The 15,369-nt window shown below is 42.6% G+C and overlaps 1 protein-coding gene across 1 annotated transcript in view; it reads right to left on the bottom strand.

Moving 5' to 3' along the window:
• Positions 1–15,369, bottom strand: part of LOC122560799 (cytochrome P450 3A21-like) — a 32,611-nt gene that overhangs the window by 15,509 nt on the left and 1,733 nt on the right. The window contains exons 2-6 of the mRNA XM_043711906.2: positions 8,698–8,791; positions 7,592–7,644; positions 6,705–6,804; positions 6,074–6,187; positions 1,921–2,009 (exon numbers count right to left, since the gene is read on the bottom strand). Coding sequence (XP_043567841.2) covers positions 1,921–2,009; positions 6,074–6,187; positions 6,705–6,804; positions 7,592–7,644; positions 8,698–8,791 — 450 coding nt within the window. The remainder of the gene's footprint in view (positions 1–1,920; positions 2,010–6,073; positions 6,188–6,704; positions 6,805–7,591; positions 7,645–8,697; positions 8,792–15,369) is intronic.

Here is a 15,369-nt window from a genome sequence, read left to right as displayed (position 1 = left end):
TTTTAATCAGACTAGTATTATAGAAGGGATGGTAAAAAGATAGGTTAGAGGAAGAAATTGTAAATACTGGTTAGTTCATTATTCTGTTATACTTTAAGAAATAAAGTTGTTAAGTTTTACTTTAAATAGATCTTGGCCACTCGAACCTTTACAGATTACTGCATGGGATAAATCTTTTGTGTTGCTGGTTTTATATTTAGCAGGAGTGTTTACCCAGTGTCCTGACAGTGAGCAATATGCAAATATATTGAACGCACAGAATCAACATGGATACAAAATTGGCAGAGGTTATAAGAAACATTACTTTGAACAGGAGGAAAGTTTATAGTGGGGTTGGTGTTAGGATTCCTGGTCTACTTGATCTAAAACAATGATCTGGACTTATGTGGACAAGGTACAATGTCAAAATATAAACAGGACAAAACTTAAGAGGTATGTGAACTACAAGGAAAATAGTATTAAACTTGAAAAAAGACAGGATTTCGATAAGATTACTGTCATCTTTCTTCTGTCAACCCTGGGCAAAGAAAACCTAGGCAAACAAGTGGCAGATGAAATCTAACACAGAAGTGTGAAGTGAATCTTTTGATAGGAAGAATGGGGAGAGAAAATACAAAATAAAGGGCACAAGTCTAAACGTGGTGCAGGAGCAAAGAGCTGGGTTATGGGTGCACAATTCACTGTTGGTGATAAGACAGGTCCAGAGGGAGTGTGACTAATGAAGCCAATGGGATCCAAGACTTCATAAACAATGGTATGAGAGTACAAAAGCAAGAGCATTATGACAAACTGTGCTAAAAATGTAAATTTAGGCTCAACAATAAGCTTCGCAATCAGTTCTTGGCACCAAATTATAAGGGAATGAATTGGAGAGGATGCAAAAAAATAAATCGCAAAAATTGCTTCAGGACTGAGAATCTCCAGCTACATAAATAGATAGAAGAATCTGGGACTGGTCTGAGAAGATTTGATGGAGGGATTCAAAATGACAGTCTGAACAGAGTAGAGAGAAACTGTTCCCATTGGAGGACGGCACCAATTTATTGAGTTGGGCAAAAAGACAACATGGTTAGATTATTTGTACATTACCCAATGACTTCATGTCTTGTATGTGGATACTATTTGAGTTTCAATCAAATTCACAGAGTAAAAGCTGTGAATTATATGAGAGTCTTTCTGCTTAGACAGAAGTTTTTTTGTCATTCTTTTTAGGGATGCAGGTGTCGCTGGGTGAGTTCAACCCAATTACCTTTGATTAAGTGAAAGTGAGGCATCTCGACTGTAACACCAGGGTAGGAAGTTCCATGATTTTGGTCCAGTCAGAGATGTGTTTCAGACTTGCAGGTGGTAGTTGCCAGCAAATCCATGGCCTTTGTCCTTCTAGGTTATAGAGATTGTGGCTCCTTGGAATGAGCTGTCAAGGGATCCTTAGTGAGTTGTTGCAATGTATTTTATAAACAGTGTATTTTATAAACAATGCCACTGTGCATTGATGGAGATGGGGGGTAAAATAAACTCTTATGGCACCTCCTCTATCTTATGTCTACAGCGAGGTTCAAAGTGACATTAAGAAAATCTCAGAAGCAGTTCATCCACCATCATTGCCAATGTTACCCAAAGGGAGAAATGGAAGGATTGAGAAACCTCAAAGTGTATATGTCTTTCCAATATGGAAGCTACATGTTTGAGCTGTAGTGAGACATTAAGATGTACCATCACAACCAGCTTATATAAAGGTATAACTGGTTAACACAGGATGACCAGCAAGTTCATGAAAGTTAGCAAACATCACATGAATTCCATTTAGAGACCAGTGCAAATCGGAAAGTCCTGGGATCAAAATGAAAATCATTTATCGTGTTTGGGAATGATTTATGGTACAGAAACAGAAATGTGTAATCTTATAGACAAGTTACTCACTCTTTCATGTCAGCAGATTCATTCAGCTTTGCTTTCTTTATTGCATTCTTTACAAGATTTTCTGCATAGTGACTGATGATTGGACACATCTGGGAAGGGGAAAAAAAATCAGGACAATGTATAGGATACATACAAAGCTGGTTGGGACCCAAATGTAGTCATATGTTCCTGGAGACTAGCAGATTTCATCTCGTAATGGAGCATCTTACACACTCCACATCCCTTCAGGATTACACAGTGACAGATAATATATTTCATTTCCCAGCAGGAACTATCCACTTCCTCAACCTTCCTAGTCCCTAAACCCCACCAACTATAAAATACTACTAGCACTTTACCTGCACACACTGGCACAGATTAGATTAGATTACTTACAGTGTGTAAACAGGCCCTTCGGCCCAACAAGTCCACACCGACCCTCTGAAGAGCAACCCACCCAGACCCATTCCCCTACATTTACCCCTTCACCTAACATTATGGGCAATTTAGCATGGCCAATTCACCTAACCTGCACGTTTTTGGACTGTGGGAGGAAACCAGAGCACCCGGAAGAAACCCATGCAGACACAGGGAGAATGTGCAAACTCCACAAAGACAATTGCCTGAGGCAGGAATTGAACCCAGGTCTCTGGCGCTGTGAGGCAGCAGTGCTAACCACTGTGCCACCCACAAAACTCTTCAAAACTCAGCCATACATAACCCATCTCATCAAATTCCACATCCATTACCTGGTCTTGTTGATCACATGTTGGTTGCATGTGCAGGAAGTGTCATCAGCTGCAACAGCTCAAGCTTCGGGGATTTGGAGCATTGCTGCTGAACACTTGGGAGGTCAAAACAGCACAATGACAGATGTGGTCATCCCACATCTTGAGTGTATGAAAGAGAGAGACAGGATGGATGACCACCAGGCAGTCAAGAAGAATGCATTCCCCCAATCTGTATCTAATTCTCCATACGGATAAATGATACACTGAACAAATAAAAAAACCACAGAACTACAAAAACCCATTTTTTGGAGAAACTCGGTAAGTCGCTGGCAGCATTTGTGGAGAGAAAGCACAGTCAATGTTTCAGGTCTAGTGACTCTTCTTCAGAACTGTGAAGTTTCATTTAGAGTGAAGCCAAATCTATGGAGCCAGAGCTGGTTGAGCTGTTTGGAGCAAGACAAAGATAACAGGAAAGTCAATTGTAACAGGAGGTTAGATGGAATAGACCATCTGTTTATACTCCTGCAGTTCTGAATCCATGATGATTCTGCTGTCTCCCAAGTGCCAGGGCCAAGGATGTCACTGAATGGCCATTTGGGTGAACATCCAGCAGTTAAGGCCCACGTTGTTACTGGCAAGTAGAATTGTCCTGCATTCACTGTTTATGGAGCTATGAAGGACGTTTTCAAGCAAGACCTTAGAAGTAGTGACCTCTGGATTACACACACACACACACACACACGCACACATAAAATAGAAGGATAGACCATATAAATGTACATGTGGCTGCAGAGATGGTGCAGTAGAAAGGGCTTTTCATTTTTGGGACATTGGGATCAGTTCCAGGTCAGATGAAACCTGTACAGATTGTGCTGCACCCAAACAGAGCTGGGACCAATTTCTGTGCAATGTGATTTGTTAGTGGTATTGAGAAGACTTGAAAGTAGCTTGACAGGGTGCGGAAATCTGGAGCAGCACCAAGGTGCAAGAAATATTGGGAGCTAATATAGGACTCAGCAAGGCACCTGGAATTGCTATTGTAGCAATAATTGAGCCTTGGCTCAAAGAGGTCGTTTTGTAGGATTGGGTATTAAATATTTCTGAATTTAAAGGTGCTCCGAGAAAAAGATAGAAAAGAAGGGATGAGGCATGGTAGTATTGAGTTCATTACTAATTATACAGAACATTAGAAATGATACAATAGTTATTAAGGGGGATATCAATTATACAAATATAGACTGAGATAACTGTAGTGCAAAAGGGCAAAGATGGGTATAAGCTCCTATAGAGTGTTCAGGAGAATGGTCTACAGCAATAATGTTTCCAATCCAAAAGAAAGGAAACACCTACTTCTTGGGAATTAGGTGGATTAACCGGAACAAGGAGAACTGGAAGAGAACATTTAGGAAACGGTGATTGTTACAAAAGGCTCATGTTATTATGGATAAAAAGTAAAAGAACAGGCTAAATTATGAATAATTAATTGTGAAAGTGCACTTAAGAACTTTGTAATTACAATTGATATGGATTAGACTTGTAGACCAACAAACAAACTGTAATGAGCAATGGGCTTCTTTTGAAAGGAGGGATAGGAATGTACTCACGATGGGGAGAAAGTAGAGCAGAAGATATCTAGAACTTCTTAAAAGAGATAGAGATTAAAAGGATGCAGATTAAAAAAAAACATGATTATGACAAATGTCAGGTGAATAATGCAATATGCAGGTTGAAACGGGAGGTTTCAGAGGGGAAATTGATAATGTGAAGGAGATAGATGGTCTGAGTAATATTTTAAGGAGTCATAGAGGTGTACAGCACAGAAACAGATCCTTTGGTCCAACCCGTCCATGACAACCAGATATCCCAACCCAATCTAGACCCACCTGCCAGCACCTGGCCCATATCCCTCCAAACACTTCCTATTCATATACCCATCCAAATGCCTCTTAAATATTGCAATTGAACCAGCCTCCACCACTTCCTCTGGCAGCTCATTCCATACACGTACCACCCTCTGAGTGAAAACGTTGCCATAGGTCTCTTTTATATCTTTCCCCTCTCACCCTAAACCTATGCCCTCTAGTTCTGGACCCCCCCAACCCCAGGGAAAAGACTTTACCTATTTATCCTATCCATGGCCCTCAAAATTTTGTAAATCTCTATAAAGTCATCCCTCAGCCTCCAACGCTCCAGGGAAAACAGCCCCAGCCTGTTCAGCCTCTCCCTATAGCTCAAATCTTACAACCCTGGCAACATCCTTGTAAATCTTTTCTGAACTCTTTCAAGTTTCACAACAGCTTTCTGATAGGAAGGAGACCAGAATTGCATGCAATATTCCAACAGTGATCTAACCAATGTCCTGTAAAGCCACAACATGACCTCCCAACTCCTGTACACAATACTCTGACCAGTAAAGGAAAGCATACCAAACGCCGCCTTCACTATCCTATCTATCTGCGACACCACTTTCAAGGAGCTATGAACCTGCACTCCAAGGTCTCTTTCTTCAGCAACACTCCCTAGGACCTTACCATTAAGTGTATAAGTCCTGCTAAGATTTGCTTTCCCAAAATGCAGCACTTCGCATTTATCTGAATTAAACTCCATCTGCCACTTCTCAGCCCATTGGCCCATCTGATCAAGATTCTGTTGTAATCTGAGGTAACCCTCTTCACTGTCCACTACACCTCCACTTTTGGTGTCATCTGCAAACTTACTAACTGTACCTCTTATGCTCGCATCCAAATCATTTATGTAAATGACAAAAAGTAGAGGACCCAGCACCGATCCTTGTGGCACTCCACTGGTCACAGGCCTCCAGTCTGAAAAACAACCCTCCACCACCATCCTCTGTCTTCTACCTTTGAATCAGTTCTGTATCCAAATGTGAGATAGGAAGGTATTCCAAAGCTTGGGCCCCAGACTACTGAAATCAATGGTGAAGTATTTATAAATTTGATACAGAATAGGAGGAGCAGAGAATTCCTATAGAAATGGCCAATGGTGTGCTCACTCTCCTTTGGGGGGGGAAGGTGGTGAAATGCTGGTGAAAACCAATTGAAATATTAGAACATTACAGAGAAGATTACAGAGATAAGGAGAAGTGAGGCCATGGGGTAATGTGGAAAAAAGGATGAGAATGTTAAAATGAAGACATTTGACACGGAGTCAAAGGAGGTCAGTGAGCAGGCTTCTTTAGGGGAATGACATTTGCTGGGAGTGAAGATATGTACAGCAGAGTTTAGGATGTCCTCATGTTACTCTGTATTTTATCGTCTCAAATTATAATTCCTTTGTGTATCAGCTACACTCATCATATGAGATCAGTTATTGTACAATTTTGCATCTGATACACAAGGACCCATATACATAATCTTACACGCCACAATTACAGGCAGAGACAAAACCTTCAATTACTGGGGAATGGGTTGGAGGTTCATTACCTCTTTCAGTCTCCCACTAGTGAAAGTTGGCGAAAGCACACTTCGGATTCTCTTCCAGTGGTCATCTTGAACAATCAGGATAGAGTCAGCCAGTGGTCCATTCAGACCAAAGTCCTACAGAAAAACATTGGCAAGTCAAACTTCAATTTTAAGTTAGTTTACATATTAGGTTCTATACATGTTAATCTTTCAGCAGATTTCTGCTAAAGCAGCAATGAGTATTTAGGTTGGATGGGGAAGACAGTGTAGAGAAAACAGAAAGGGTGTGAGGAAAGAACAGCAATCAGATCCCACTTGTCCATTTCCGGACGCAACATTTTGGCACGATTTCAGCATTGGGCCTCATCTCCACGATTGAAAACAATCTGATCAGTCATGACCTTACTGAATGGTAAAGCAGGCTTAAGGAGAAAAATGGCCTATTCCTTATAATCTTATTTTCTCATCCCATACCCCAATCCGTGACAAATGCAGTTGTGCTTGGTAAGCCTGACCTTTACCCTGCATGGCATGAAATCAGAACACCAGATGGACAAAATCTGGGAACTAAGTTACATTCTAGCCAAGGCAGATTTAAACAAATCAGGTAGAGAATAAGAGTTTATTCTAATCCATGCAGTTGAATACTTACCCGTCTATTGGTGAACAAAGTGTAAAATTCTTTGATGAAGATGGTTTTAATTAGATCAGGGTCCATAATGGATAGAATGGGCTGGCGTCCATCATAGATGCTAAAGGAGAAAAAAAAAGTCAGATTGTAAATCTGGGCTTTAAATCAGACAGAGAGAGAGAAAGTCCTCTTGTGGAGTAGGTGTGGGGGATTCGAGCAGAATGTAAAATGTGAGAGATGTAAAATGGTTCTAATTTGGTTCAACTCCTCACTAATCAATTTATAAATTTAATATTTAAGTCAAAATTTAATTGGTGAATTAATGAAGGTTAAATTCCAATTGTTCTGTGGTGCTGTACTGCACCAGATTATAAAACATTTATAGTTTACAGAACCACGTGGAATTTCAGGAACAGAACATTAGAGCGCGGCAAGCCCGCAAGGAATTATCTTCAAAATGTTCTAATATTTCAATTGGTTTTCAATTGAAATGTTCTAATATTTCAATTGGTTTTCACCAGCATTTCACCACCTTTCCCTTCCCCCCCAAAGGAGAGTGAGCACACCATTGGCCATTTCTCAATTTGACTGTTTGTTAAAAAGAAGTAATTGCATTAAGGTTGAATATCCCTCGCCGGAACTTGCAGAACTCTAAACTCTGTTTAGAGTTTGCATCTTTTAAGTACAAAGTGAAAGCATCCACCTCACCTCTACCACATGGAGCACTAAAGAGGAATAATTGACTACATCAATGCAAAGTCAGCTTGAAAAGATCGTTACCTCAAAATTGGGTGTACCATTCTGTTCATCATACAGTAAATTACACTGCATAACTGCAGTAAAATGGATTTTTCGAAGATAATAACCAAAACCTTCACAAATACTACTGGTTGATCAAATGCACTCACCCCCACATTTTTCCATACTTCTTGTAGCATTCTGTGTCAAATCCAAACATACCCTGGCCAGAAAAGAAAAGAAAAATCAGCAAAAATAAATCACAAAGTACAAGAAATGTGTAACAATAAATACTTGCATCAGAAAGATAAGAAAGATATATTGATATTATTGAAGAGATATAAGAATACAGACTTGTTTTATTGTTTTAAATTTAAAAAAAGTTAATTCTACTCCAGTTGCCATACAACTATTCCTTCAAGAAATCAGATATTTCAGGTGTCTATTCATATGACCTCAAAAAAGAATTAGACACATTCATAGATGAATGCATTTCCTTTGAGTCAGCTAGTCTGTGCCAGTGTGTATCCTCCGTGTGATGCCTTCCCCATTTTATCCAGACTCCTTTAGCTGTCATGTGCTCAACTACTTGTCCATTAGATGCATCTGTCCATTCTTACATGCTGGAGAAAGGCAGCCCCCTGCTGTCACATATACAATTCTCCCAGTGTTTTCTCCAAGTTGAGAAGTTAAATATCTCAAACTAGCAGGCAACCTCTAAATCCACAACTGCTTCCACTCCTTCCTGAATTCTTCTCCTCTTGTGGTATGTCGTATGTACCTTCCGCATCCTTCAGAGCCCTCTTTCCCCAGGTCCATTGCGGATTCTGCCTCTGGAGAAGCTGATAGATTGGGAGAGAGGGAACCTGTCACTGGTTGAGCTGGAGCAACAGAATCTGCAAAGAAAGCTGCTCATCCAATCACAACTCAGCACTTTCTCCCCCACTTTCAACCAGTTTTCCGCTATTTCTTAGCTCAGGGCAACAAGAGAGCCAGAATGTAAAGCAATGTAGTACAGGGAGTGACTTTTCTTGAATTTCCCTATTTCTGTCCCCCCTCACCCAATTTTGTTATGTGTTAAAAAAAATGACAAATTCATCTGCTGCTTCCATGTGTTTTGAACCTTGATCTCCTCTCAACTAAACACAGGCTTGGGAAAATTCTCTCATCACTTGGCTTAAAGAAATTATAGTGCTATGGAAGAACGCTTCCATAACAGGCAGAATTCAAGAGGGGAGTTTTTCCCATAGTCAAGTAAAAAAAAAATTAAACATACCTTTCTATAATGTAGAAATGTTCCAATGAATGGCAGTGGTCTTGGGCCTGGAACTCCAAGCTGTCTAAAAAGCCTATATGGGGAAAGACTGTACCTGCAAAATAAATTGGTTACAAAACCTTAAGGAATAATAAACACATTGGTTATGAACTAAATCAAACAAACTCCCATTAAATTAGCTCCACAAAATAGCTTCTCATTTAAACACCAATCTTCCACATAACACATCAACATAAAACATGGAGATATTTTTGAACATTTCAAAGAAGTTTCAGGAGTGAGCATGTTCTGGACACAGTTGTACATTGCGTTAATCCGTGATTCAGCAAACATTCTTGGTGTTTGTTCCATCCTTTCAGGCAACATGTGGAATTTGCACATTCTCCCTGTGTATGCGTGGGTTTCCTCCCGGTATTCTGGTTTCCTCCCACAATCCAAAGATGTGCAGGTTATGTGAATTGGCCATGCTAAATTGCCCATTGTGTTAGGTGCATTACTCAGAGGGAAATGGGTCTGGGTGGGTTACTCTTCGGAGGGTCGGTGTGGACTAGTTGGGCCGAAGGGCCTGTTTCCACACTGTAGAGAATCAAATCAAATCGAATATTCCAGATCATAGCAACTTGTCACTTTACTAAAAATGTGCTATCCGTACAGCTTCCACTTGTGGCCTCTGGTTACCAATCCGTATTTATTTGGAATCAGTTTCTCCTTATCCACTCCACAAAGACCTCTCATGATTTTGAAAACTTTTATCAAATCTTCTATATTTGCAGGAAATCAATCTATTGCTGTTTAAATTCAGAATCTTGGATCTCACAATCAGTTTTGATTCACTACTTTAAACTCTCTACATTCAGGACAATGTAGACAATATCAAGGCTGATAGGTGGCAAATAATGCATCAGTACATAGTATTCAAGCAACAAGTGCTGGGTAATGTCCATCACCAACTAGACAGTTCAACCAACACTCAATAGGATTATACTCAATCGCCCCACCAAACTGCTGAGTGTCACCTTTAATTAGAAACTGAAATAGACCAGCTATACAAATATTGTGACTGCAACAGCAGGTTAGAAGTTGGGAATTCTGCATCAAGCAACTTACCCCCTGACTCCCCAAAGTGTTTTCACCATCCATAAAGGAACTTTGAATCCTCTCCACTTGCCAGGATGAGTGCAGCTCCAATAATACCCAAAGGCATGGATGTTAACCAGAAAAATCTGCCTAGTGCCTTAAACATTCACTTTCTCCACACTGGTCCACCATGACAGCAATGCATACTAAATATAAAGATGCAGTGCTGCAACTTCCCAGCATTCCTTTGATACCACCATCCAAACACAGGAACTCTAATATCTGGACGGATGAGTGCGACAGAAATGGGAGCACCAACACCTATAAGTTCCCTTCCAAGGAACAATTTATTCTGGCTTGGAAAATCACTATTCCTTCATCATCACTGGGTCAAAGCCCAACTGCAGAGTGCACCTCCACAACACAGACTATAACAGTTCACTGCTACTTTACAGGGTAATTTGGAATGGGCAATAAATGCTGCCTTGGCCAATGTCTATGAGAGAATAACCAAATGTTGAAGTCCTGATGTGGGAGCCATATAGGATTAGAAGGGGCGATGTATTTTAGAGTTGTCTACAAACTTCCAGAATAAATTAAAAGAATGTTGACGATGACTTAAAAGTAATACCGGATCTGGTTTTGGGAAGTGAGCCTGGCCAGGGGAGTGGAGTTTCAGCAGGGGAGTATTTCAGGAGCAGTGACAACAATACCGCGCGTTTGAAGATACTCATGGATAGGGATAACAGTAGTCCTCAGGTGAAGGTGTTAAACTGGGGGAAGGCGAATTACAACAATATTAGGCAGGAACTAGAGAATTGTGATTGGAGGCAGCTGTTTGAGGGTATATCAACAGTGGACATGTGGGAGTATTTCAAACGGCAGTTGGTAAGAGTTCAGGCGTGGCACATTCCCTGTGAGAATAAATGGTAGGAATGCCAAGTTACATGAACCTTGGATGACCAGGGATATTCTTACCTTGGTCAAAAAGAAAAGCACACGTGAGGTTCCAGAGGATGGGAACTGATGAAGCCCTACATAAAGTAAAATTGGAAAGAACTTAAACAATTAGAAGGGCAAAAAGGTGTCATGAAAAGTTGAGAGCAAACATGATTAAGGAGAATACAAAAGGTTTATACATAAACAAAAAGCAACAGGGTAGCCAGGGAAAGGGCTGGCCAACTCAATGACAAAGGAGGGAATCTGTGTGTGGAGCCACAAGAGGTAAGTGAAGTCCTAAAATGAATATTTTTGTGTTGGTAGGATAATCTCAGGGAAGAGTCAAATTACTGAGCCAAGTTGTTATTAAAAAGGAAGAGGTGTTGTGTGTCATAAGACAGTATAAAGGTAGGCAAGTCCCCAGGTCCTGATGAGAAATAGCTCGGAACATTGAGGGAGGCAAGAGAATAAATTGTTGGAGCATTGATGGACATCCTTGTATCCTCTTTGGTCACAGGTGAGGTCCCAAAGGACTGGAGAAGAGCCGACACTGTCCCATTGTTTAAGAAGAATAACAGGGACAGTCCAGGAAGTGACAGGCCTGCGAGCCTCATGAATATGGCAGGGAAATGATCGGAAACAATTCACAGGGGCAAGATCTATACACACTTAGAAGCAAATGGACTTATTAGCAACAGTCCACATGGTTTTGTGTGGACAAGGTCATGCCTCACTAAATTGATCAAGTTTTTTGAGGAGGTTACTAAGATGATTGATATGGGAAAAGCTGTTGATGTTGTTGACATGGACTTCAGTACAGCCTTTGACAAGATCCCTCATGGCAGACTGGTACAAAAGGTGGAGTCACATGGCATCACGGGTGAACTGGCAAAATGGTTACAGAAATGGCTTAGTTCTCGGGGACAGGGTAGTGGTGGAATGATGCTTTTCGGAATGGAGGATTGTGACTAGTGGTGTTCCCCATGGATCAATGCAGAGACTATGCTGTTCGTGGTCTACAGAAAATATTTGGAAGAAAACATGGCTGGTCTAATTCATAAGCTTCCAGACGATACAAAGACTGGTGAAGTTGAGGATAGTGAGGAGGTTTGTCAAAGGATACAGCAGGAGATAGGCCAGTTGGAGGCATAGGTAGAAAATCGGTAGCCAAGCCAGAGGCTAGAAGAACACAGCAAGCCAAGCAGCATAAGGGGGTGGAGAAGTCAATGGGTGTAACCCTTCTTCAGGACTGGATGTGGGTGTATGGGGAGATACAGATAAAGGGGGTGGGGGGTGCAGGGTGGTGAGGTAGGGATAGGTGAACACAGGTAGTGGATACGAACTGATTGGTCGATGAATCTGGTTGATATCTGGAAGGAAGGGAATGGAAGGAAGGGGCTGGGAAAAAAGTCAGGGGATAGGAAGGGAGGTTATTTGAAATTGGAGAACTCAATGTTCAGTTTTTTGGGCTGTAGGCTGCCCAGGCAGATGAGGTGCTATTCCTCCAACTTGCTTTCCCTGTCCTGTTGTCATCCAGATAGCCCTTCACTGCACCTCCTCCATTACCTATTCCACTGCTCTACAGTCAGATTCGCTGTAGCAATGGAGAAGGCCAAGGATGGTTATTACGGAAAGAGAGTGGGAAGGGGAGTTAAAATGGGGGATGACTGGGAGGCTGGGGGGTCAGGGCAGCCCCTGCAGGCCTGACTGAGATGCTTGGCGAAAAGTGCCCTGAATTTCCATTTGGCATCCCCGATATAGTGAGGACCACATTGGGAGCACCAGATCAGTAAACTAGATTGGAGGTAAGGCAGATGAACCTCTGTCTCAGCTGGAAGAACCGTTTGGGGCCTTGGATGTAAGTGAGAGGGGTGGTGTACTGGCAGGTCTTGCATCTTTTACTGTTGCGGGGGAAGGTACCTGGAAGTTTGGGGGTTTGGTGGGGATAGTGGCACAAACCATGGATTAGTGAAGGGAATGGCCTGAGGTGGAAGGCAGGGAGGGGTGGGGAGAGCAAGATGTTTTTAGTGGTGGGGTCTAATTGGAGTTGGCGAAAGTGTTTAAGAATGATACATTGGATGCAGAAACTGGTGGAGTAGTAGGTGAGGACAAGGGGATCCTGTCTTTATTGCCTTGTGGGGGGGTGGGGTTTAGAGCAGTAGAACAGGTAATGGAGAAGTTGCAGTGAAAGGCTGGGGGAGAAAAGCATGTTGTCCAAAATAGGTGGACATCTGGGATGCTTGGGAGTAGAATATCTCCTCGTCCAAGCAGATGCAGTGGAGAAAGAAGAATTGAGAGAATGAGATGAAGTTCTTGTAGGATAGTGGGTGGGAGGAGGTGTAGTCCAGGTAGTTATGGGAGTTTGTGGGTTAAAGTAAATGTCCTGCTGGAATGTTGCTGGAGATGGAAATGGAGTGGTCAAGAAAGGGGAAGGAAGTGTCCGAGATGGACCAGGTGATTTTGAGGATGGTGGGGGTGGAAGTTGTGGGCGAAGTTGATGAATTACTGGCGTGTATAGGTTCGTGGTCCAGCGATGAAATGGAGAGGTGGGGGGGGGGTGTATATTACAAGAGATGCGTGAGACAGGTTTTTTGTCTTTTTGGATAGAAAGAAATGGCATACAGAGATTAATCTGCACAGACCGTGAGGTGATGCATTTTGTAAGGTCAAGTACTGGTTAAAAATTTAAAATTCACACACTATATTGCTTCAATTGCATGAAACTGAAATTTTTTTGCTATAAATTCTGTGTCTTATAATGTTGCTCCACAATTACTTGATAAAGGAGCAGTGTTCCGAAAGCTAGTACTTCCAAATAAACCAGTTGGACTCTAACCTGATGTAACTTGTCTACCCCAGTCCAACACCAGCACCTCCACATCAAGGTAAAAATTATACAGTGAATGGCAAAACCCTTCAGATTATTGATATGCAAACTGAACTGGTGTGCAAGTTCACAGATCATTGAAGGTGGCAGCGCAGGTAAATATGGTCGTAAAATGGGTCTGTGGCATGCATGCCTTCAGTGGAAGGGGCATTGAGTGAAAGGACAGGCAAGTTATGCTGCAGCTTCAGGTAACTGTATTGTGGTTCTGTTTGCCGAGCTGGGAATGTGTGTTGCAGACATTTCATCCCCTGTCTAGGTGACATCCTCAGTGCTTGAGAGCCTCCTTTGAAGCGCTTCTGTGATGTTTCCTCCGGCATTTGTAGTGGTTTGAATCTGCCGCTTCCGGTTGTCAGTTCCAGCTGTCCGTTGCAGTGGTCGGTATATTGGGTCCAGATCAAAGTGCTTATTGATTGAATCTGTGGCCTGGCACTCATCCACAGATTCAATCAATAAGCACATCGACCTGGACTCAATATACCAACCACTGCAAGGACAGCTGGAACTGACAACCGGAAGCGGCAGATTCAAACCACTACAAATGCCGGAGGAAACATCACAGAAGCGCTTCAAAGGAGGCTCTCAAGCACCTAGATTTCACCTAGACAGGGGACGAAACGTCTGCAACACAAATTCTCAGCTCGGCAAACAGAACCATAACAATGAGCACCCGAGCTACAAATCTTCTTACAAACTTTGATCAGGTAACTTTAATTAGGCCACACTTGGAATACTCTGTCGCAGTTCAGGTCACCACAATAACAGAAAGATGTGGATACTTTGGAGAGGGTACAGAAAAGGTTTACCAGGATATTACCTGGTATGGGGGATTTTAGCTATGAAGAAAGGTTGGAGAGACTTGTTTGTTTTCACAAAAACACAGGAGGTTAGGGGGCAACCTGATAGAAGTTCACAAGATTGTGAATGACAGAGTGGGAAATAGGAGGCTTTTCCCCAGGGCGGAGGGGTCATTCCTGGCAGATACAGGTTCAAGGAGCAGGGAGGAGGTTTAGTTTACAAGAGATGTGTGAGGCAAAGGGTGATGAGTGCCCAGAACACACTGCTAGAGGAAGTGGTGGAGACAAAACAAAACTGCAGATGCTCAAATATAAAACAGACAGACAGGATGGTGGAAGAACACAGCAAGCCAGGCAGCATCAGGAGGTGGAGAAAGTGAGGACTGCAGATGCAGGATTCAGAGCTGAAAAATGTGTTGCTGGAAAAGCGCAGCAGGTCAGGCAGCATCCAAGGAGCAGGAGAATCGATGCTTTGGGCATAGGCCCTTCTTTAGCCAAGCAGGCTAAGATAAAAGGTAGGAAGGAGGGACTTGGGGGAGGGGCGTTGGGAATGCGATAGGTGGAAGGAGGTTAAGGTGAGGGCGATAGGCCGGAGAGGGGGGTGGGGCGGAGAGGTCAGGAAAAAGATTGTAGGTCAAGAAGGTGGTGCTGAGTCCGAGGGTTGGGACTGAGATAAGGTGGGGGGAGGGGAAATGAGGAAGCTGGAGAAATCTGCATTTATCCCTTGTGATTGGAGGGTTCCTAGGCGGAAGATGATGGCTCTTCCTCCAGGCGTCGTGTTGCCATGGTCTGGTGATGGAGGAGGCCAAGGACCTGCATGTCCTTGGTGGAGTGGGAGGGGGAGTTAAAGTGGTCAGCCACGGGGCGGTTGGGTTGGTTGGTACGGGTGTCCCACAGGTGTTCTCTGAAATGTTTCACAAGTAGGCGGCCTGTCTCCCCAATGTAGAGGAGGCCACATCGGGTGCAGCGGATGCA

The sequence above is a fragment of the Chiloscyllium plagiosum genome, unplaced genomic scaffold, assembly GCF_037043375.1.
Source record: "Chiloscyllium plagiosum isolate Xiang-an unplaced genomic scaffold, Cpla_swu_hap1 HiC_scaffold_20, whole genome shotgun sequence".
Taxonomy (NCBI): domain Eukaryota; kingdom Metazoa; phylum Chordata; class Chondrichthyes; order Orectolobiformes; family Hemiscylliidae; genus Chiloscyllium; species Chiloscyllium plagiosum.
Note: the sequence above shows the minus strand (reverse complement) of the source record. Positions and strands in the feature narration are given on the sequence as shown.